We start from the raw sequence: 23995 nt of genomic DNA on the forward strand, positions 1-23995 counted from the left end.
ATCTGTGCTTAATGTTAAGATTTGCTGTAATTTGAATGTTCAGTTTTATAATCAAACCTTCATGTTGAATTCTCTAGTCTTTTAGTGATATTTCTGAAATAGAACAGTTGCATTCTATTTGCTTCTAAAAATAAAGAAGGGAGATGTATGAAATACCTATGAGAAGCCACAGAATAAGTTTTCTCCAAAGATACTATAATAATTGATTCGATCTTTCCTACCCTAAATAATACTATATAGCAATGAATAAAACTGAAAAGGGTGCATTGAACTGTAATTTCCATAATGTTTTCCTCTTCACATAAAGCTTTTATGATTAATGAGTGCAACTAGCTTCCATGTTTGGAAAGATTTACATTTTCTGCTGAATAAATTATCAGGGCATAGCTTCATAGCTTGAGAGGCATCTGCATTGAAAAGTGGTTCACAACCAGGCATTACATGGAATATTTAATATAGAACTTTAGGAAAAAGCCTAAAAAACTCTCTTCCTTTAAATCAGTTATTGCTGAGATCCTGGGTATTAGAGATATGGATAGTATCTTTGAACTGTTAGAAATGTTTTATGGTTTCTGTCAGACAACAGTAAAGTAGTTCACCTCGGTATTTCACTGAACAGTGGTGCACCCATACAGACACAGTATGTTAAATCACTAACTTAAAGATTCTGCCTTCTATTTTAATTATTAACGCCACCAACTTAGGAAGCTGCTATTCCAGCCCTCCTTTAGAAGAATCTTGAAATCAGAGGTTATCAAGTGCGCCAAGTGAAGTTACTAGTTTTCAGCAGTGGTGCTTTTATGGCAATAGTAGTTATAAACACAGGTTTTCAAGGAAGATTATTACTCAAAATTGTATTACAACCTACATTTTTAGTTTATACTGGGTAACTGCAGGTACAACGAGGAACTGGTGGTTGCTGAAGTCTATAGGAACACAGGATTCTGAATTAGCACAGTCAGTAGTAACATGTTTCATAATACTTACCCATTTTCAATAATACTGTCTAGTCCTATCATCTGTTATAGATCGTATAATTTTTCACTTCTATGGGAACTTAATTGGTTTATATTTTTATTATTTTGTTGTTAATATTTTCATTTACCTCAAGAAGCTCTCTGATATATGAAATTAAAAATAAGTCCATGGGAATAGTCATCCAGACTCAAATGTAGGGGCTAATACAAAATAATAAATAGATAACTAGTCACTATATATATCTTGTTTAAAAAGTCAAGTTGACAAATTCAGAAATAAGATTATGCAACATGCAAACACAGAAGCAGACCTGAGGAGGAAGGCAGGCCATTTCTGTCCTCCTACATTTTATCTCAAAAGAATGTTGAAGAACTGGGATCATTTACCTTCCAGGGAGGATGAATGACAAAAGTATATTCAGCATTATAAGTGTAGAGAACAGAGACTGTATGTAAGGCAAAGAGGTAACTCCTGCTTTTCTTATGCTATTCAACCCGAAGAGACCTAATTTCACAGTCAAGACCAATAATCTTACAGGCTGATCCACCTGAGTGATTTCCACAGCTGTAATAAATCACTTTGAAGGGCTCAGGGTTTCCCTGATACAAGATTGGCCCACACTTTTGCCTAAAAGACAAGACTAGTCTTTTAAATAAGTCTTTGTTTTTAATAAGGCTGTTCAAAACATATGAGAGCAAAATCATAATTAATCCTTTGTTATATAAGTGTACAATTAGGATGAAACATTCTTTACTTGAAGAAAAAAGGAAAACATTTTTAAATTATTTTAAAGTAGCTCGTAATGGTGGTTTCTGAGTTTGATTGCTGTAAGAATTCAAACATCTTCAGGCTAGGTCCAGTCCAAGGGCCTAGTTGAAAAGTTGAAGTTGAAATCCCCTAATCTAGAAGGAAGTTGTGAGGCCCTGCCCGGTTTAGGTGGTAACTCTGCTGTGTCCATCTCTTTTGTGCCTGCCGTGGCAGTCGACGGACAGTGGCAGGAGTGGAGCTCGTGGAGCCAGTGCTCAGTGACCTGCTCCAATGGCACCCAGCAGCGGAGCCGGCAGTGCACGGCAGCGGCCCATGGTGGCTCCGAGTGCAGAGGGCCCTGGGCCGAGAGCCGGGAGTGCTACAACCCTGACTGCACGGGTGAGTACTGACTGGCACGGGGAGCCGCACTCTACCTCTCCTGCTCAGGAGAGACTTAGGGGCCAGCCTTGCCAGTAGCTCTGAGCCGGGAACTGGGGGTATGCCGGGAGGATCCTAGGCCACGGCAGGTCTCAGTGGACTGCAAAAGGGAAAAGCAGCCACCTCTAGAGGGAGGCCTGAGGCCTTACTCTTTTCTAGTTGATGAGCCACCTGGAGATAAAAAGCTAAAGACTATGTCGAGAAAGACTTCATGATGGGCTGCATATCAACTTTTCAGCTTTATCACTGTTTAAAGAACATTCAACAGTTTCAGAAAGATACATTTGAGGCCTAAAAAACTTGATAAAGTATTTCACAGACGTAGAAAGTGAACTTGTATGAACTCATTCCCTTTTACACTGAGACTACTTCATGGTCCTCTGACAGTATAAAAGCAGCCTTCCAGGATGAGTAAATTACATTTATAGCTACTTTTAGGCCTCATTTGCACTGTCAGAGCATGTAAAAATCAAACTCCTAAAATATCACAAAATGTTTTTATTTAGTTTTTTAAAGGATAGTTATGCACATTGTAAATGTGTATCATTACCATACAACACCACTATAAAAGTATATAGAAAAAATATACAAAAGGGACAATGTCTATTTTGCAGTTTAGTGTAAGTTAATGTGCACCAATTATTTTTATTTTATCTCAAGATGCATATTATTCAGACAGCAATCCCATATCTAGGAACCAAGTAGAGACTTCCCCACATTCTATGCTTCTCTATCTACCACTTCTGTCACTGTTAGTTACATCTGGGGAGCTTTCTTCTCTTACCCAAGTAAAGAATAACCTATGTATCCTGCTTTATGATTGTCATTATGTCACCACTGTAACTTTGTTTTTCCAAACAGCAAATGGTCAGTGGAACCAGTGGGGCCACTGGAGTGGCTGTTCCAAATCTTGCGATGGTGGCTGGGAGAGACGGATAAGGATCTGTCAAGGTGCTGCTGTGACTGGGCAACAGTGTGAAGGAACTGGAGAGGAAGTTAGAAGGTGCAGTGAACAGAGGTGTCCCGGTGAGATGCAAATATAATATAATGGTTATTATCTATACTACAGTATGGCTTACTTTACTGATTATGAGAGACAAGATCAATGTCCATAGACCAATAGCCATAAAGAGCCATATCAGTCCTTGCTTTAGACAAGTCGCTGCTGTTTTTCTCAATAGAGTTGTGTTTATGTAGCTATGTCTAACCTGTCCCTATTGGATATATGAGAAATGCATCAGGTTTTAAATAAATCGAAATGCCATAGTATAGAAGGTTATCAGAAAAATACTTCATTGCCTAGGTATGCCTACATTATTTGGAGCAGTGATGATTTGCTACAGAAATTCTCTCTGAAGGCACTGTTCTTCAGATTATCAGGGCTGGTTTTGTAAATCGTGGAATTCCTTTTATCCAGTGTACAAGAAACATATTTGTAACACATTTGGGGCAAATTTCAGTGCAGTAAAGATAAGTGAAAAAGTGAACCTTACTGCACTGTATAGAACAAATGAATACATGAGCAACATTTAATAAAAAGGAAAATAGTTTAAAATTAAAAAGGCACATCATTCCTGTTATAATATATAGCTTAGATATATTATTTGCAGGACTTTTTACTTGGCCCTCCCAACAAATTTAAGTCTTTCCCACTGAAAGCTAATAAAAGTGTACTTTTGAGCTTATTCAACAGTGATGAATAAACAACAACAGTTGATGAATCTGATCATATTTACCTGTAAGGACACATTGTCCTAAAGTAAAAGAATGCATTGTTGGATAGGTGTAAGATAACAAAATAAGGTGTAAGTAGTGTAGGATGTCTTAGCCATCCACTTGGGAAATTACATGTTCTGAACTGCAAGCCAGGAAGCAGCAAAAATCAATGTAGCAATCTCTTTAACTTGTGGACAGTTCGATGGCTATGTTCTCTGCTAGTCAGAGAAAAGACTTAAATGGCAGAGATGCTTTGGGTCAGGAAATGGGAAATATATCAGACGTGAATTTTGTGTTATCAAGCTCACATTTTCATAGGCAGCATGTTTATCCCTTGACAGCCATCAAAGAACAGTTTTCAAGGTATTTGCAGTAGAATAGAACAATGAATCTCATTGCATCTGAAGAACAACAAAAGGACTATTTGCACTTATAAAGTTATAATACTATCCTGGAGAAGTTAACCAAATTTAACTTACTTCACTAATGATTTCTTTATTTTAAATAAAACATTCATTGTTTGAAAAGCAGTAAAAAACAATAGTTGTATTGGATTCTTAAACAAATTATAATTTCCATAGTTAATACAGACTTCCTTTATAAAGGCACAGCACTACGAGAAGGTTAATGTGAATCTTCTCAATAAGCAGACATTCAGATCAATTGGCTTCTGCTTATAAAACCATTCTTGAAATAATTTGCATTTGTATATGTAAAAGTAAAATCATACTGCTGCAGTCTGATTTTCAAAGGTTGCCACCTGCTGTTAATAAAATACTTTACAGAAGCATTTAAAAGTCAAATGCACACAGAGCTTTATTTGACATTTGGTAAATTTATTTATTTACTCGATTAATTCCAGATTAGAATCAGTATGCTTATAGAAACCATAACCTAAAGCACCTTTTAACAAGCTATACTTACGCAGAAGATTATACATTAATAAGATTTAACTTAACTGTTTCTAGACTGACATTTACTAAAGCATCTCAAATGTAAATGTAAACAGTGGCTAATTTAAAAAAAAAATTATATACAGATTTACATTTTATAAACACCAAGCAAAATTGAAAAGCACTATACAGAGATGATTGTTCAAATTATAAGCAAATTTCGTTATTTCTATGCTTTTCTTCCATAGCCCTAAAATAGTTGATAAAAGCTATTTTTGTCTCAGCGGCTTGTTTTTCTGTGTAAGTCATTGAAAAACATAAAAGACTAGAATGTTGATTTTTTTTTTCTTATGTTAGCATTTTTTTGCCGTTAGTGTAAGACCAGATCCTCAGCTCTGTAGATTTGCATAACATATTTGTACAGTGGATAAAGCTGCACCTCTTTGTATCACCCTGATGTCTATAGACCTGATGATAAAAGGGCTGGAGCACCTCTCTTATGAGGACAGGCTGAGAGAGTTGGGGCTGTTCAGCCTGGAGAAGAGGAGGCTCCGGGGAGACCTGATAGCGGTCTTCCAGTACCTCAAGGGGGCCTACAAGAAAGATGGGGAAAGGCTGTTTAGTAGGGCCTGTTGCGATAGGACGAGAGGTAATGGTTTTAAAATAGAGGGGGGTAGATTTGGATTAGAAATTAGGAAAGTTAGAAATTAGAAAGTTATACTATAGCTATCTTTAAGCTGTGGAAGCAAAAGGAGAATAAAACCTTTTTTTATTAAGTTGGCCTCTGTTAATCAGATACTTTGCAAACAAAGTTGTTCACTTGACTGGCTGAAAATCTTGGCTGGACTTTTTGTGGTTTGAGTTCTGCATTATCTAAACACTATATAGTATTTTCTTCATGGTCGATCAGTGATTCTCTTCAAATGGTTGGGCAGGAACAGAATTACATCAGACACTCCTAGAAGCTGAAGATAAGCAGCACTAAGAAAGGCAGGTTCAGAACTATTATATGTAAGTTGGTTTCTCAAACAGCTTGTTCCCTGGGCAAATGTTGAATATCTTTATGATATATTTCTATTCACAATTATAAATTTTAAAACTGTGTTTGTTTCTTTCCATTGTGTAATATTCTGGGAATGAAAAACAAATATCTGAAGAAATTTTTACTTCAGTCATTGTTCCTTTGTCGTATCCCAAATCTCTAAAGTTAGATTTCACTCCTAGTAGGTCAGCAGCGTTAAGGATGTAGTACTCTGCTCTCAGAGTATCCTTTTGTGAAGGATAACTTCAGAAAATTGAAAACAAATCAGGGAAAGGAAAAAACTTCTAGACTAAGCAGCTAGTTACACAGGAATCACTGCAAAAAAAGTTGCACAGGATAAATGAACAATAGGTCTGTCCCATAGGAATAAAGAAGACAGCTAGGTAACAAAAAAAAAAAAAAAATTGCAGTCCATGACTGATAAAGGAGTTAATGGCAAGCTGATCAGAAACTCTTGGAGAAATGCATAAGAGAAATAAGGTAAGTCTCATCAAATATGTCAGTAATAACTAAGAGATGTGAGAACTGAGAACAGAGTACAGTATTACTCAGGAGAGAAGATTTCTGTGAATTTATTTTTATAAAAATAAGACCATGTTCTTATGACAGTTTTAAGAATATGATAGGTTCCAATAATATAGTACCGTTTTCCAGAAATGCTTAATTCCATAATAGTTAAATCTATAATAATTCTATACATGTTCCAATATTTATGTTTTACCCAGATTTTACTCAAAACAGATCCTCAATATTTTTATCATAAGCCTATTGTCAGTGGTAGAAAACATAATATTGGAATTTATTGGAATTGGTTTGACCAAAATATTACTGAAAACAATGATACACTACCTTGTTTGTTAACAAAAAGATAACAGGGCACAGCTGCTGCCAAAGACTAGCTAATGATTTCCTACTGAAGGTAGAAGATTTCTTCAGAGGCAATACTAGATACCTAAGATAGAATATGAGAAGGGGGAAGATTCAAATAATTGTCAACAACAAAATAATAAGATGAAACCTTTGGGTTTTGTTTTGTCTCTGATTACAACACTATTCTATAAGATGTTGAAAAGCCTTTGCTTAAGATAATTTTGCCTGTGGAATTGAATTAGGATTCAAGAGAGGAACTGTAGTTCTAGCTTCGTTTGTGAGTTACTGTGTGCTGTTGGCTAACTTGCTTCATCCTTTCATTACTCTTTCTCATATTTAATAACTGCCTGGGTAGATCATAAACTCTGAGGTTGTGCCTGTCTCTTGCTTTGTCTCTGTGCTGTACAGAGCTTCCTCAGATCCCAGGTGGGTTAATTGCCTCTTGGAGATGCATGTCCTCTCACCAGTAGTGTCAGAAGAAAACTGTACTTCTAGACCACTGACTTTGTTGAGTGTTTATGCTTAGGTGAGATGAATTCAGGCCTATCATTACAGGGATATAATGTGGTAAATTTGAGTACATGCTCTGTGTGGGAAGATATTGCTGAATCATATCATCAGTGAAAGAGAGATCTGTTTCTTATTTGCCAGTTTTAGGAAATTTACCTCAGTATTTGCTGTTTGCTTCTATATTCTAGCAATTCTCCATGATGTTGTACAGATAATTCACATTTATCTGAGGGTGTGTTATAAATTAGTTGTGGCATAGTTACAGAAATACTTGAACTGGTCCTGAGCAGAGCCACCAGGGCCAGTGAGGCTTTTTAACTTAGATGTAATACTGCTCCAACATGACTGTAATGTCTCCATGGGCAACATGGGTTTGGAGCCTCGCAGATGCTTTAATGTGGGTGGATGCCTGATTACTAAGCTTTGCTAGATATAGTTTAGCTTTAGGAAGAACTGGTTTGTTTTTTATGTGCAGCATTCCTTGATCCAAGGTATTTCTACAATGCATTTAAAGGCATAGAGTCAGCCAGGGACCAGGAAAACTTCTTTACCTGGGCTAAGTGATACCTCTTCCAAGCTCTGACTTGCTCCTTGCTCCTGCACCTTTTTCCTGATGACTCTGGGTGTTGGGAATGCCTTTTACTTTGAACACAACACACAGGTGCACAGCTTATCTCAGAACATTTCTTTTATTTATAAGGTCATAATAGGCTGGAAATTGCATTTGCTTATGTCACCATATAGCTTAGGTTTATCAAAATCTGTTTTTTCCCATTGTAACACTGGCCTGATGCATTCACTTTTTGGGCATGTCTGAAGCAATGTTAGCATTCCAGATTATAAATATAACCAGCTTTTGGGGGGTTTTATCATTAATGGATAGCTTGCTTTTTTACCAGCACCGACTGTCTTGATTTATGATTCAGGAATGCTGCTGATGAGGCAAATTTAGCAAGCAATTTTTCTGCCCAACTGTGATTCATATTAATATTGCTGAGCCATCTGCAAGGTATTATTTGTCCTCCACAAAGAGAGAGTACAGCTTTGTGCAGAAGTCTACTCAGTTCCCTTACTCACTTCACTCTTCTGTCAGCAGAAGTATAAAACAAAGATGGACAGTTTTATGGGTTAGGTAATGGGATGGGCAAAATCTGTAGTCTGTTCCTGCCTCTGCTAGAGATTTCCCATGCAACCATGGGTGAATCATTGAATTGCTTTCTGCCAACCTCATGAAGTTCAACCAGGCCAAGTGCAAGGTCCTGCACCTGGGTCATGGCAATCCCAGGCACAAATACAGGCTGGGCGGGGAATGGATTGAGAGCAGCCCTGAGGAGAAGGACTTGGGAGTGCTGGTGGATGAGAAGCTTAACATGAGCAGGCAGTGCGCCCTTGCGGCCCAGAAGGCCAACTGCATCATGGGCTGCATCAAGAGGAGCGTGGCCAGCAGGTCGAGGGAGGTGATTCTCCCCCTCTACTCTGCCCTGGTGAGACCCCACCTGGAGTACTGTGTCCAGTTCTGGAGCCCCCAACACAAGAAGGACATGGACCAGTTGGAGAAGGTCCAGAGGAGGGCCACGAAGATGATAAAAGGGCTGGAGCACCTCTCCTATGAGGACAGGCTGAGAGAGTTGGGGCTGTTCAGCCTGGAGAAGAGGAGGCTCCAAGGAGACCTGATAGCAGTCTTCCAGTACCTCAAGGGGGCCTACAAGAAAGATGGGGAAAGGCTGTTTAGTAGGGCCTGTTGCGATAGGACGAGAGGTAATGGTTTTAAAATAGAGGGGGGTAGATTTGGATTAGAAATTAGGAAAAAATTTTTTACGATGCGAGTTATAGAACACTGGAACAGGTTGCCCAGAGAGGTGGTGGATGCCCCATCCCTGGAAACATTCAAGGCCAGGCTGGATGAGGCTCTGAGCAACCTGACCTAGTCAGGGATGTCCCTGCTCCTTGCAGGGGGGTTGGACTAGATGACCTTTGAAGGTCCCTTCCATCTCTAACCATTCTATGATTCTATGATCTGCTATAGTGATAGAATTTCCTTTCTCTTTTCCTCTTTTTTTTTTTTTGTAACTGCTTTGCTGTAACAAAGTGGGGTTATAATTTTCCTGAAATACATATAATAATACTTTTAAATAAGTAGTGGCTTTTCTCTGCTGAACTTGGAATTAATTATATTTCAGTAACTAGCATTTGCCAGTGCTTTAACTTGTGAGATTACTTCAGCCAGATGTTTGCTGTTTTACTCAAAAATCATAAATGGGGAATCTACAGGAAAAATACAAAGAGCAAAAGGAATCTGTAGGTCATGATCGTGTGAAAATAGAACACAAAGCATTTACAGAAGCTTCTTTTTCCCCATGCCGTTATGTAACTATGAAATTGTGAAAATATTTTATTGCAATAACCAGTAAAAGGCGATTTTGTTTTATAGCCACTCAGTCCCACATTATTGACTATATTTGCTTAATTACGAACTTGTACGGAAACACATTCAAAGAAATAACCTGCTTTTTGGTCTTCACAATATACAGCTCTCATCTGATACCTTTAGCACATTTAATGTTTCAACTGTGGTTTCAGAACTGACTCTTTCACATACAGTTTAAGTTTTAGAAAAATCTTTAAAAATTTTAGTGTGAGATAAGCATCACACCTTATAACATTTTAAGTATCATCATCTTCTGATAGATGCTTAACATTATTGATCAACATAGAGCAACAGGAAAAGATTCAAACTGCTAACATTGCATCTACAACCTAAAGTCTTTGTTCGCTGAAGAGAATAAAGGCACAGACTATATGAAATAAATACCATCACAAAGACAGATACTACACAAAAATTATAGGTTTTGCATTTTTGCATGTTTGTACTTCATTCTTAAAATTAAACCAAATGATATTAACATATGCATCCAGGAAAAATTAGGACAAGATTGAAGACTTACTTCTCTGATATAAAACATCTGTTTTACATTAATGTTTTTATTTAAATTCTTATTTCTAAATGGCAGCACCCTATGAAATATGTCCTGAAGACTATTTGATGTCAATGGTGTGGAAAAGGACCCCAGCTGGGGACATGGCATTCAATCGATGTCCTCTCAATGCCACAGGTAGAGTATTGCTTTGAAATTATGATGATAAAAAAGGGGAGAAATCTTTTGTATTGTGTTCTAGATACAATAATTACTAGATTTGTATACATATGTATATATTCATATATGTGGATATATCTGTGTAAACCCCACTTATTTACATATGCATATACATACATATAGTATAGACATGTACTTATAGCTGCTTACGTGTATGCATTGGTCTGTGGTGTACTTGATGTATACACATAAATATATGCATTATAGCCAGAGAGAAGAAGCTAGGAAGAAATAAATTTGACAGGATCTATCAGGCAAAGTGATGAAAGTGAAGCAAAACATGAAAATCTTTTTAATTAAGAAAACACTGCTAAAAACCCATCAAATGAACATTGAAATGTGTTTCAGAGTCTTATACTACTTGTTATATACTGATAATCATTGCATGAAATTGTTTCTGTGTGTGCTTTTAAAATAGCATGACATGTTGTTTAAATAAGGTTTATTCTTTCCAATTGATCTTGCTATAAATATTTTCTGTCTTCTTTGTATGTTACAGGCACCACTAGCAGACGCTGCTCTCTCAGTGTTCATGGAGTGGCCTTCTGGGAACATCCAAGCTTTGCTAGATGCATATCAAATGAGTACAGACACTTGCAGCATTCAGTAGGTGCAAAGCCAGCTTTCGTACTTGCTCTGTTTACTCATTACTAATCATTGATGTGAAAATAATCTTACGAGTTTACTCTTGAGTCAAATTTCTGAGAAGAAATGCCAGGAGGAAAATAGACCTAAGAAAGAATAATTTCTATTAATGTATGTTATTCTGATCTTGTATGTTTCTGGTGTTTGAGTGAAAGCAGCTTTGTCTTACTGTAGATGTGGAATAATGAATCAGATTCCCTTTTTTCATGTCCGCTGTGTGAAATTTTTATAAGGGTCAGAGGTAAGATATATTTTGGTTTATTAGAAAATGAAATGTGAATAAATGAGATTTACTGGAAGAGTGACCTGCTGAGTAATTTTATAATACCTTGAATTCTTTAATTGCACACTAGGAAGTTAGAAACTATATTTCTTTTTGCTATCAAATTCAGAACTTCACTTTCACATGTAACAATAGGAAATGATTATAGGGTAAAGCTAATTGCAGTGTCTTGGAAAAAGTACAGTAACTCTAGATGAAGAAATATTATGGACTGTTTTCAGTATGCTTAACAAAAAGTTTCTTTGCAAAGCATATGCATTATACATTTATCTACTGCCTAGATATATTTATATGCATAGATGTAATACATTGTATATATTGCATTATAAATATATTACCATGGTATACACTAGGGATATTGATTACATTCTATTTCCATAGCTGAAGCATTCAGCCAGGTTAATACTATTGTGGGAAGAGCTCCTTTGAAGATTCTCCTGGACAATGTTTTTTGCCTGCATGATATATTTTACTGACAATCTTATTACTCTGTCTCCTTTTCTAAAGGCCACTGTTCCATTAATCATTCAGCAGAGGGGCACTAATATAGCCATGTGCTTCATAACTTCCCAATCTTTCAACCAAGTGCAACACTTCTGTAGCATGTTTAAAAATCTTTGGTGGCTTGAAAAGTAGTAGCCTGGCTGTCATTCCTCAAATCTGGCTTGCCACTTAGAGGAGATTTTGATGAATTCCTTTGAGCTGCGTTCTGTTTCATTAGATTCCAACTTAATTGAGGCCTGGGATTTAGTTTCAGGGTGAACCAAAGCAAGCATTATTTTTAAAATAAGAGAATAAAGTGTCAAAGCAATTTTCCTCACTACAGAGAAACTTTCCTGTTTGATATAGCTGTCTGCATGTGGCTCTATCCCTTTAGTGTTCACACTGGAGAAAACAACATTAAGTTGGCTGTAACTTTTTTTGTATTCTATATTTTTGATATTTTATTCTTTTGCAACACCTGCATATATAAACATCCTTTATGGGCATGGACAGCAATACATTTTAATTTTGTTTGCTTAGAATCTGTATTTTGGTAAAGGGCACAATTAAGGTAATGACTGTAGGTAATGTATGTACAGTTTTGAGTACTAATAGTGTCATATTGCAGAACAAAAAATCACATTATGTGACTGAAATATCTCAATGTTTCAAAGCAAAGCAAATTACTTCTCTTTTACTTGTTATTTTTGCATTTAAATATTACAATCTTCTGAAATATTTAAAGGATTTTGAAATATTTTAAAGGATTTATTCATCTTGACCTGCCTGACCAGAAGACCATCCCTTTAGAGTTTTGTTCCTCTGCTCTTACATTTCTTGTCAACATTTATTCATAGCCTCAATGCTTATGCCACTGATTCTGTAGTGATAGTCAGCCTTTTCTTTTTATGTTATTGCTAGAAGCTATTCATAAGCAACTCAAACAATGGGAAATGCTCTTTCATGTTTTTCAGTTGTTTGACTTGCCATGCTAACTTTTGATGAGGCACTGGTATTTTTTGAAGAGCTGCAAGTCTGCCTGGCAGGAATGGGTCATTGTTGGACAAAAGACAGCATTTCTAACCCAGATCAGATTTATCTATTCTTCTATATTTCCTTTTCCAAAATACTAAATACGATCAGACCATACTGTGAAATAATCTTTTACCAAAGAACATTTAAAAATAACTAAAGCTTCTTTAAAATTACACAAGCATCTAAACATTGTCTTATTACTGCACAAAATTTCAGTCTAGTTTATATGCAAACAAATTAAAGGAGAAGAGTTGATTTCTTTTGCACTTGGGAGCTGTTCACAAAGAAAATCAGCTCAGCTTACATCTCACTGCTTCTCAAAGTGAACAACACAGCATATTTAAAGAATTGTAGAAAATAGAGGTAAAGACCTATAAGGTCATTGCCCTGCAAATGTAGGCTTGTTCCCCCACGATACATATGTCAGCTCTATAAATCCCTGAAAACAGGGCTTTATAAGGAAGCTGCTGACAGACGGTGTTGCTATAATAAATATATGTGCTTATGAAACCATTTGTGAGACGCCTCAATGTGCTTGACTTACCAACAATGTTATTTTACCAACTCAGACCAGGAGTAGTGGAGGGTGTCACTCAGTTCTGTGAATGTTCCCATAAAATCTGAGCTAAATCCCTTTTATATCTTACCTGAAATACATAAAACAAAAGTAGGTGTATAGTCTTCAAAAATGATATTTCTGAAGTTGATTTAAAGCAGTTGATATACATAATATACATACAATACTTAATACATTAAAGTATGCATGCCTGGAAGAATACAGACAGGTCCCTCTCTCTTTGTCCTCCAGACAAGCCACATATGATCCAGAACCAGTCCAGAAGTCGTGTAGTTGAATCCACATGGTGCTATGCCCAAGCAAATACTCTCTAAACGAAAGCATTTTGTATACTAGGAGATAGAGAATACTGCCTTGGCCACAGAGCCTGCTAACGTGGCTGCACAGATTCTGGGCTGGAAGCTTACAGTTATGCTAGTAAATAAACTAAATGGTGTGACTGCCTAAGATTAAACACAGTCCTTGCAGTCATCTACACTGTTTAACTGTTTATCTGTTAGCATACTCCCTGACATGATTTAAGACCATGCCAGTGAGCACTCTCCGAAAAAATGCCTAGCATCCTTTAGAGGATAGCATGGCAGAGACACCATTCCCATCAGGCAATAAAAATATCATTTTCTGGGATAGAGAAGGGAAAGACAGTTTAGCTTGAGGGATACAAGCTGTCTGTGCTCCATGGCCTCAGGGCTAGACAATATTCCCATGGCTATTTTATTTACCTGTATTTACTATTTATACAGTAAAAACACCTTACATTTGGGCAGCTTGCACTGTCACTAGAGAAGTTCAGGACTGCGTGTATCCATCAGTGAGGCCACACCTGGAGTACTGTGTCCAGTTCTGGGCTCCTCAGTACAAGAGTGGTATGGGGTTACTGGAACAAGTACAACAAAGGGCCACTAAGGTCATTAAGGGACTGGAGCATCTCTCTTATGGGGAAGGACTAAGAGAGCTGGAACTGTTGAGTCTAGAAAAAAAAAAAAGGCTGGGGAAGGATCTTATCAATATATAGAAGTACCAGAAGGGAGAGTACAACGAAGATGGAGCCGTGCTCTTTTCAGTGGTGCCCAGTGAGAGGACCAGAGGCAACGGGCACACACTGAAACATGGAAGGTGCTGTCTGAACATCAAGAAATGCTTTCACTGTGAGGGTGACTGAGCACTTGCACAGTTTGCCCAGGGAGGTTGTGAAGTCTCCATCCCTGGAGACATCCAAAAGCTGCCTGGATATGGTTCTGGGCAACCTGTTCAAGGTGACCCTGTTTGAGCTGGGGGGTTGGACCAGATCACCTCCAGAAGTCCCTTCCAACCTCAGCCATTCCATGATTCTGTGATTCTGTGACTTCCATGAGTCCAAAAAATTAGAAATACACAAAAGGCAGAAATCCTGAAAAGTTAATTCATAGACTTGCACTCTAATATCAGTATGATTTTTACTTTCTTCCTAAAGATAGCCTTTTCCTACAAATTGTAACACAGGTTTTCAGCAGATGTCCACATTAAGCCAGAATTCTGTGCTATACATAGTGTAGAATTTTATCACATAACCACAGGGGATTGACCCCTGAAGACTGTTTCCTTATTCTATACAGCTGCAGTACGTTCACTGCCTCATGCACAAAGCCTCTTGTATTTTTACAGTTTTCTCTATTACTCACCTGGAAGTGATATGGGACAAATTTCAGCCCTTAATAAACAGTATTAAAGTAGCAGAAACCCAGCTAGATCTGCATGTTCTTCAGCTTAACTCAAAACTTGTTTGGAGACCAATATGGTAGCTATGTAAATCGCATTAAAATGGCACTATCTTTTCATCCTAAAAGCTGTTTGGAAGTCTATTTGCAAAAGGTGAAGAGCCAATGAAGTTAAAAGTACACTTGTAATGCTAAAGATAATATACTTCACTCATAACCCTCAGCACCATGAATAATTTATCTCTATTTTCAGCCACTTACAGAATGTGCCAGGCAGAATTACTGCCTCTGCTAAGGATAGGCATGTACCAGCACCTCAGATGCATTGGTTAAATGGAATTGTCTAGATATGTGGACCACTTTTTGATACATATATCAATATTGTACTTAACATTCTATTACAACAGTTTCAGATTAATTGACAATCTTTAATTAATATATCTCCTCAATATATGCTTGAGATCAGGCTCTACTACATCTCCCTTGTTTGTTGATGGGGAACTTAAGGAGAACAGGCAAGCAGGGAATTTATCTTTGATCTTCTGAATTAGTGCCTAGCCACTGTTCCTTAATGTTCATAGCACAGAAAGTCCCTGACATGGTAAAAATATAATAACTACATGGCCTCTGAGGAGGCTATACACTGGAACATGATGAAACAGTGAAGGGGAAAGGTTTGGTTTATGGAGTGGAGATTAGCAGTCAGCTTGCATCTTTTGAGGGCACAGTGCCCTACACATTTCATGTGTAGGAGCCTGACTAAAAGCAGTGAAGAGGATGATTCGCTTCAGCTATGCCACAGACATACAGCCTGTACTTTCATTAGTTTATTTTACCTTGTATACTGTGGAATACAGGTCCTTTTTAAAACTAGGGTAATTAGATCTTTTTGAATAATGGAACCAATTAGTCATGAATAATTTATCCAACATTTGGTACAAATCAGTCATCAAATGAATTCAACAAATACTGTTTGACCAGCTTATACAGCTGGTTGACTAATATGAAAAATTATTAACTGAACAAATTAAGGGACAAAAATGCCAAAATCCATTAAATAAACCCTTGGGAAATTATTTGGACAGCTCTAATAATAATACTTAAAGAACCTAATTAGAATTATTCTTACTAAAGCACTACACATGGAAAATGCAAAGTGATAAATAGGTGTGCTTTGCCTTCTGAATTCATGACCTAGGGTATCAGGCAATAACTTGATGAACAGAAAAAGAATCAGAGATTATATATCAGTTTTTGTTCTGGATTTCTTGTATTGCTCTAGTGTGTTTGCAGTACCTGCAGCTTTGCATTAAGAAAATGCTGTTAGTCAAGCATGGTGTTTTAGGACTGTTACCAGTCATCTTTGCAGCTAAGAAAGATTATTTTGCCCAATGATGAACCATTTGTTAAACATGTTCTTGAGAAAGAGAAAATTACAGCAGAGGACGTCTTCCAAGTATCTGTTTTATTGTGGATGGAGATGAAGTAAAGTCATAAGTCTGAACAAGATCTAGTGGCAAGGGATATCCTTTCTTCAGTTCCTTCTGGATAGTTCATGGTCACATACTGATTACCAGATTTCAGTTAATAGGGAGGAATTTCCCTGCTTTCCCTAATTCCAGATTATATTCTCAGAATTTGGAGGTTTTTTTCCCCTCTGTGGGATAGACATGGTTTGAGTTTTCAGAACATTTTACCAAATCACTTACTGCTGTAGCAGAAATTGTGGACCTTGTTAGAGCCTATTGTCTCTTTCTACCTTTGGTAAATAGTTTAATTTTCTGAAAGCTGAACTCCTTTAGTCTAACTAGTGTATTTTAATATCTTTAAAGAGTATCTGTTTGTAGCTTAATGAACTGTTATATATAGAAAGGCAGATTAGATAATGATCTAATGACCCAAACTTAGACTGTATACTATTAGGAAGTATTGTCCTCATTGCTTATGATCTGGAAGCAGAAAATATTCTACCTAATTATTTTACCTAAAGTTGTTTACTTGAGCTGGTGTTTGGTTAATTTGGACGAATATTTTCTGAGATAACTTTTAATAAAAGAAAGATATCTCCAAAATATTCTAAAGTATTATTCTGCATGACCTCTTCTTGAACTAGAATATCCCTTATAGGAAGACATCGAGTCTTCACTGTAAAAAGTAATGCAATGGAGAATGCATTCTCCAAGACTTTTTTTTTTTTTTTTTAAGGAATTTTCAGTTCTCATGTTCTTGCAAGTTTCAGCCAGCATACCTCAAGTGGATTGGTTCTGCTGAGAAATTTCATGCTTTACTTTGATACTTTTATTTTTGTTTTGTTTTTTTTTTTCTTTTGGATAAACAGGGTAAAATCTGTCCTCAGAATAAGAAATTCAACTGTTTGTACTGTGATTGGATGTGAGAATAGAATCAGTGATTAGGAGCCCACAGGCCTACCTCAGATGGTATCCAAGAAAAAAAAGTTACTGAAATGCCTCAAATAAGAGTTAATTTCATTTTCATCCTTTCTTGAAGCCTATCAGATTTGGTACACTACAAGAAGACTAAGAAGCATGACCTCCGCAGTTAGGAATATCCTACATCGTCCTTTGTATGAACAACTGCTTCTGAGAGGCATAGCTAAAGACTTATTTATCTAGTCGTAATCCATTCTGCAGATGCCACCTAAATTGGAAAAAAAAAACCAAAAAACAAACAAAACCAAACAAAAAGATCCCTCTAAAATAGAGAAACCACTCACCTTCTTCCCCAGCTCCGCCAAAAAAAAAAACCAAAAACCAAGAAACAAAAGACTTGCATGGGAGCTAATGCAGAAAATGAGATTAAAATAGTTTGATGTTGAAGAGCAATGAGTTTTCATAGCTTATGAGGTCTTTATGAAATGAATATCTGAAGCCTGTATGACCATTTTTAATGAAAACCATTAATGAATCAGATCTTACCACTGAGTACTAGCAACTAATTTTGTGTAAATGGAATAAAAATTGAATATGTAGGGCTATTTCTATTTTCTACTGCATTATGCATGCATTCTAAGTGATAGGATTTATTGAATCAGAAAAAAAAAAAAAGACAATTTTGTGACAGATCTCCTTCGAAAATATTGGTAATATATCACTGACTCACTATGCACTGGAATAGCCCTTTTGCCTAAAGTAAGACTTCCTCTGAACGGCTTTTGGACACTCTAGTTTGGAAGAGATTTGTACTGTGCTCATAAATAATGAGGAAGACTAAAGCCTGTCACTTTGTTTCTGAAGGTCATCTCCAATATTATCAGAAAATCTCTTCTAAAACATTTTCTAAACCTATGTAGCATGGTTTTCAAACCTGGATGAACAAATTCTACATTTAGTTGCTTCAATAAAAATAAGGTACTAATTTGTGCCAATTTGAGTGATATAACACCTAAATCAAACATGCATTCATGCAAACTGGGCTGCTTTTCTATCAGAAAGGGGAAGATGGAAAACCGAAAAATCTCTTGAGAGTTAGGAAGGAAAAATCTGCATATGAAATATCAAACTGGTGTCAAGATATTAGCACTTGTGAAGGAGTATGGGAACTTTTGCAGGTGAATCTTTGCATATCAAACTGATAATATAGCCTTAAAATGCATTTCTGCTGCTTCCAGTTCATAGTATAATTTTGTTTCCCCTTTTTCCACAGCAGCATTATTCACGATTTTCCAAGTGCTTGGCTAAAATATAATTTGATAAAAAGAACTCTGAGGTGAATAATGATTTGCTCAGCTGCAGCTCATTAGAGATGATTTTGTTTTTCCAAATTATATTACAAGGGCAGCGTATCAGCCTGTCCATGTACTCCTCAGTGAAATGACTGCTGTACTCTGGGGAATGAAAGGCTTCCTCCTAAAAATTTTACTGCTCCTTTTTTGCTGGTTTAGTGCTTCATTTCTTTTTATATAGCTGCAGAGCAAAGCAGCCAGGCTTAGTTTTGTAGATTTGAATGTACAGGCCTCAATAACAACATTTTTGTTCTGCCTCAGTCTATCCTTATATTGGTAAATGCCAGCTCTTCATCTTCACCTTCACAGGATTTGATAGGCAGGGGAGTTATATCACTAAATGGTCTGCTCTCCTTGCCTTGCCTCCCTTGTAAACCTAGAATCTGCAGGAGTCAGCTCTGTTTTGTCACCTCTATGTCTTGACAGGAGGATGGCAAACTGTTTTCTCTCATTAGAAAGCAACTGATCAAGAGATTGTGGCAGACAACAGTATTCCCTTGCCTCAGTAACATTTTCCCATTCTGCATGGGAGAAGACTAAAATTTCAGAAAAAAAGCTAATGTCTTCAGTATTGTTGTTTGTTTGATGATGAGGGCACTCATTTGGTTTAGAAAAAGCTCTGTATTCTGCCCTGCCAAACTCATTGCATGGACTGAAATGTTGGATTTTTGAGTGCTTTTGACACCATACAGTTAGTATGGCTTTGTCAGTCTCCTAACAGATCTCCGTCACTCTCTGTAAATAAACATGGACTTTGACAAAGAGAGGAAATAACCAAATACTTCAGCCACTCATATGAGATATGTAAGCTAGAAAACAACTGCTCCGTCTTAAGTGAATGTCTGTTTTACATTAGGCACTAGAAATGAGCAGATAAGGATCAGGAGACTGAAATGTGTTTAAAACTACTATGGTACCTTCTCCATTGTTGTAGTTCAGCCCTGATTGCGACCAGACTGCGCAGTCTCTCTCTCACTCCCCCCACCCTTTGAGAGAATAGGGGGAAATGATATAAGGAAAAATGTCTCAAGGTTTGAGATAAGAACAGGGAGAAATCCTTAAAGTTACCGTTATGGGCAAAACAGACTCGACTTGGGGAAAAATACTCATTTATTTCTAAAACTAGCAGGAGAATGAGACAGGGAACAAGATAACCTCCCCCCACCCCTCCCTCTTCCCAGGCTTAACATTATCTCTACTACCTCCCCCCCACCAAACAGCACAGGGGGGAAGAGGGAATGGGGGTCGCGGTCAGTTCATCATACGTTGTTTTACGCTGCTACTTCGTCGTCAGGGGAAGAACTCCTTGCATTCCTCCTCTGCTTCAGCATGGGGTCCCTCCCACAGGCCACAGTCCTTTGTGAAACTGCTCCAGCGTGGGTCATCTCTTCCACGGGGTGCAGTCCCTCCAGAATAGCTGCCCCAGCGGGCCCTCCACGGGCCTCAGCCTCCTTCAGGCCTCCACCTGCCCCAGCATGGGGTCCTCCACGGGCTCCAGGTGGATCTCTGCCCCTCCGTGGACCTCCATGGGCTGCAGGGGGACAACCTGCTCCACCATGGTCTTCACCACAGGCTGTAGGGGAATCTTGGCCAGGAGCCGCATTACTCCTCCCCCTCCTTCTGAACTGACCTTGGCATCTGCAGCCGTTCCTCACAAAAGGCTGGCAGACGCCTCTCAGGATCCTTTTTTCATCTTATTCACTTCTCATCTCCTCTCCACTTCGTGCAGCCAGGCCGGGCCGAGTTGGGCCCAGTTGGCCGCCTGGTGAGAAGCCAGAGGGTGAGGCCTGCAAGGCCCACAAGGCTCGTGCCTCCCCCTCTCTGCCCCTGCTCAACTGCTTCACATCTTCTCTCCCTTTTTTTCCTGTTTTCCCCTTCTTAAATACATTGTCGCAGAGGCGTTATCATGGGACATTCTGCTACCAATTGGCTCAGCCTTGGCCAGCAGCGGGTCCACCCTAGGCCCGGCTGAGTTCAGTGAACAAAGGGGAGCGACTTCTAGCAGTTTCCTACAGAAGGTACCACCTTAGCCCCCCCCTCACTAAACAAAACCAGAACATCCATTAATTAAATTATAGTGCTTGATCTCAAGAACATACACATGCACCCCAATCTTAGAGATGCTATGCAGTGGGAGAAAACATTTACCTTCTATTCTGCGTAAGCACACCACAACATAATTCTACTGGATAAGTTGCTTTTCTTTCTTTCTGCTTCTGAATATCTGTTTTTTAATAGCCAACCAATCCCACTTGTTAAATTCAAAGAAAAGTCCCCACTCTCATCTCAGCATCCGTAATAGTCTTTTCATGTCTGGTTTACCAAAGAGTAATCTATCTGTTAAATGAAACGTGCTTCTGTCTTTTCTGCTGCTGCTGCATCTGCTGCAGCAACAAGCAGCTGAGAGTTCTCTGATCACATTGGTATTCCAAACCAACCAACACTGCAGCCAACAGGTGAACTCCACTAGGGTATGGCCAGAGGGAAAACAAGATATGAAGGCCATTTAGGAACTCAATAAAGAAATAATTCATCTAGTTTTCCTTAAAGTCTACCATGACTGCAGGAACTCCAATACAGCTGCAGAATGACTGCAGGAATTTGGCTAGGCAGCTAGCGGCAAAGCAGTGGTCACAGCATCTTACCCCTGTAGTCATTCCCCTGCTTTTCTGTCCAGTACTTCATTTGCTGCATTCTCCCACCATATTTAAGGTCAGATGTGTTAAGTATGTGAGGCACAAAGGATTTTTATCTTGCCTATTTCTTAATGCAGTACACCTGTGCAGAAATTAGAGCTCCCCAATCATGCTAATTTCCTTGAAGAAACCATTCTGGCTTGTCCTGCAAACAGAAGTGAGTGTCATTGGAATGACTATATAAAAACATAAAATCAAATAAATATAGGAATTGATTAAAATCAAATAAGCATATAAATTGAAGCAGTTAATCAGAGTTCTATGGTTTACGAACACATACTTACCAGAATGACCATGTACTATAAAAAAAAGAAAGACAACTTGTTAGTAGTATGTCCCTTTGTGACCCCCAGCCTCAGCCATTCAGTCAGTATGGAGAGCCAGGAGACTTTGCCTCAAGCAATGTTTTGTCTGTCATAAAATGAAAACAGCCATCTCAGAGTCGTCATTCTTTTTTTCCTCTCAACTCTTGCTCTTGTCATGTTGCATTATACATAGATAACACAAATCTTGAAGACATGCCCTCTGGTTAAAAAAGGAAACAACAATAACAACAACAAGAACTCACACAGCACGACAACGTGAGCAGGATTCAATCACAGATAATTGGAGCGTTTAATAGCAGTGCTTAATAAAGTAATAATAATAGAAGTCCTAGTCAACACACACAGTGATAAGTATAAGAAGAATACTTGATCTTTTAATAATTATTCAGTTCTCATCCCTAGAGCCATTTGTTACTCTACTGAAAAGCAGTCATATGTTCAAAATATCTATGCAGATATTTAGTTGAAGCCATGCAGAAATTAAAATACTGAAATTTTAAAATGACTTTCTCTGTCACATATTTGGTGGTTATATCTCAGGCACTAGAATAAGTGACATTATTGATGTTGATGATAAAAAAAAAAGAATTATGGAATGGATTATAGTGGCAAAAAAGAATCTTGTGAACAAAATAATGGGAGTCTTCTTGTGAAAAAAAAAAGTACGGAAAGAACCAAGCATCTTTTTGAGCTGTTCACATTCTTCTTCTAAAAAAAGTTAGACTTCCACAGACAATAGATTATTATTTTCAAAGATTCTACAGTACACCTCATCACATATAGAAGAGCACATACAATTCCTCTAGCATCTGTACAGAGATTCAGTTTCTGTCAGATTAATGTCTAGAACAGCACAGTATTCTGTGTGATTAAGCTGGCTCCTTTTCTCTAAAAACAAATCATTGTTTTGAGGAGTATTTTGCCTAAGAAAATTTAGAAGTATATTACAGCAGGATAACTGCTTGTATATAGTGAAACAATCCTCATTTTTCTTTTCGTCTATGTAAATTGAGAATAAGTTCCTTAAAGCACAGGGTTGCAGTGATTCTGACTGAGTGCATGGGGGCAGATCGAGGCACAGTATCCGCAGAAACCTGGTGCAGCAGATTGAACACCATGACAGTGGATACTTGCGGGAAGGTAAAAGTTCAGTTTCAGGGCACTCCTTAAACTTTAATGTTTATGGTTGGGGTAAATTATAGGAGGCTTTACCTTGACTTTCAGCATATTTGCTAAGACCTGTTACAGAATTATAGGACTGAAAGAAAATTCGTGAGATCATCTAGCCCAAACTTCTGTCCTATCAGAATCAGCTATACTTGAGTTATTCCAGCATTTTGTTTTTCTTGACTGTTATTAAGGCCTCCAGTGTGGAAGACTGGTAAACTATGATACATAATTTCCTTTACAGTTGGAAAGTTTTCCTTAATATGTATCCTTAATCTTCCTTGACACAGTGTATACCAACTACTTTTTCCCTTTTCTGTTATAAACAAAGGGAATATATGATTTCCTTCCTCTCTGCAGAAATTGTTTATTTATTAGTATGTTATCATGACCTAGATTGCAACTACTAGATAATTTCACTGATGACAAAGTGGAAAATTATTTTGTGTTGCTTTAGCAATCTCCTTCATAAAATGTTGAATATATAGAAAAGGAAAGAGACTCTTATATGACATTAGGTTATAAATATTCAGATGCACACCTGAAGACACATAGCTGTATCTTTAGACCCTACTCTGTTTCTTTTAAAAAGTGGATGAAATAATGTTCTTAAACATTGAAAGAGCATTAGAATAAATAAATAGTAAATAATTAATAATATTGTGGGAAAGTAAATGAAACTTCTGGATTTTGTACTAAAATAGTTAAAGGACTGTCTGCCAAAAAAAAAACCAACCCTATAATGAAGGTTTTCTCAAATCTGAAAGGGAGAGCTTTCTCACAATGACATGACATTACAGTTTAAACATCAGCATGCTGCATGAGTTCAGTTAAGTCCAAGATTATACTTATGGGAATATTTCAGCTGCCAAAAATGTATTTTCTGCCTTTTTAATTTATGTGCCTAACTTTAAGCACACAGACTTCAGCATTTTGGTTCCAACCTTTCTCGGCCTCAATGCTGGTAACTATAAAAGTAAGTTTAATGCAAAATC

At 37.6% G+C, this 23995-nt stretch overlaps 1 protein-coding gene across 2 annotated transcripts in view; it reads left to right on the forward strand.

Annotated features, from left to right (window-relative positions):
* The window catches only part of ADGRB3 (adhesion G protein-coupled receptor B3), a 468567-nt gene that overhangs the window by 199900 nt on the left and 244672 nt on the right, over positions 1 to 23995 (forward strand). For both annotated transcript variants that reach the window (XM_086744848.1, XM_086744847.1), the window contains exons 6-9: positions 1960 to 2124; positions 3025 to 3189; positions 10206 to 10307; positions 10849 to 10955. In XM_086744848.1, coding sequence (XP_086600974.1) covers positions 1960 to 2124; positions 3025 to 3189; positions 10206 to 10307; positions 10849 to 10955 — 539 coding nt within the window. The remainder of the gene's footprint in view (positions 1 to 1959; positions 2125 to 3024; positions 3190 to 10205; positions 10308 to 10848; positions 10956 to 23995) is intronic.

This window comes from Chlamydotis macqueenii, chromosome 3 (genome assembly GCF_036417535.1).
Source record: "Chlamydotis macqueenii isolate bChlMac1 chromosome 3, bChlMac1.mat, whole genome shotgun sequence".
Taxonomy (NCBI): Eukaryota; Metazoa; Chordata; class Aves; order Otidiformes; family Otididae; genus Chlamydotis; species Chlamydotis macqueenii.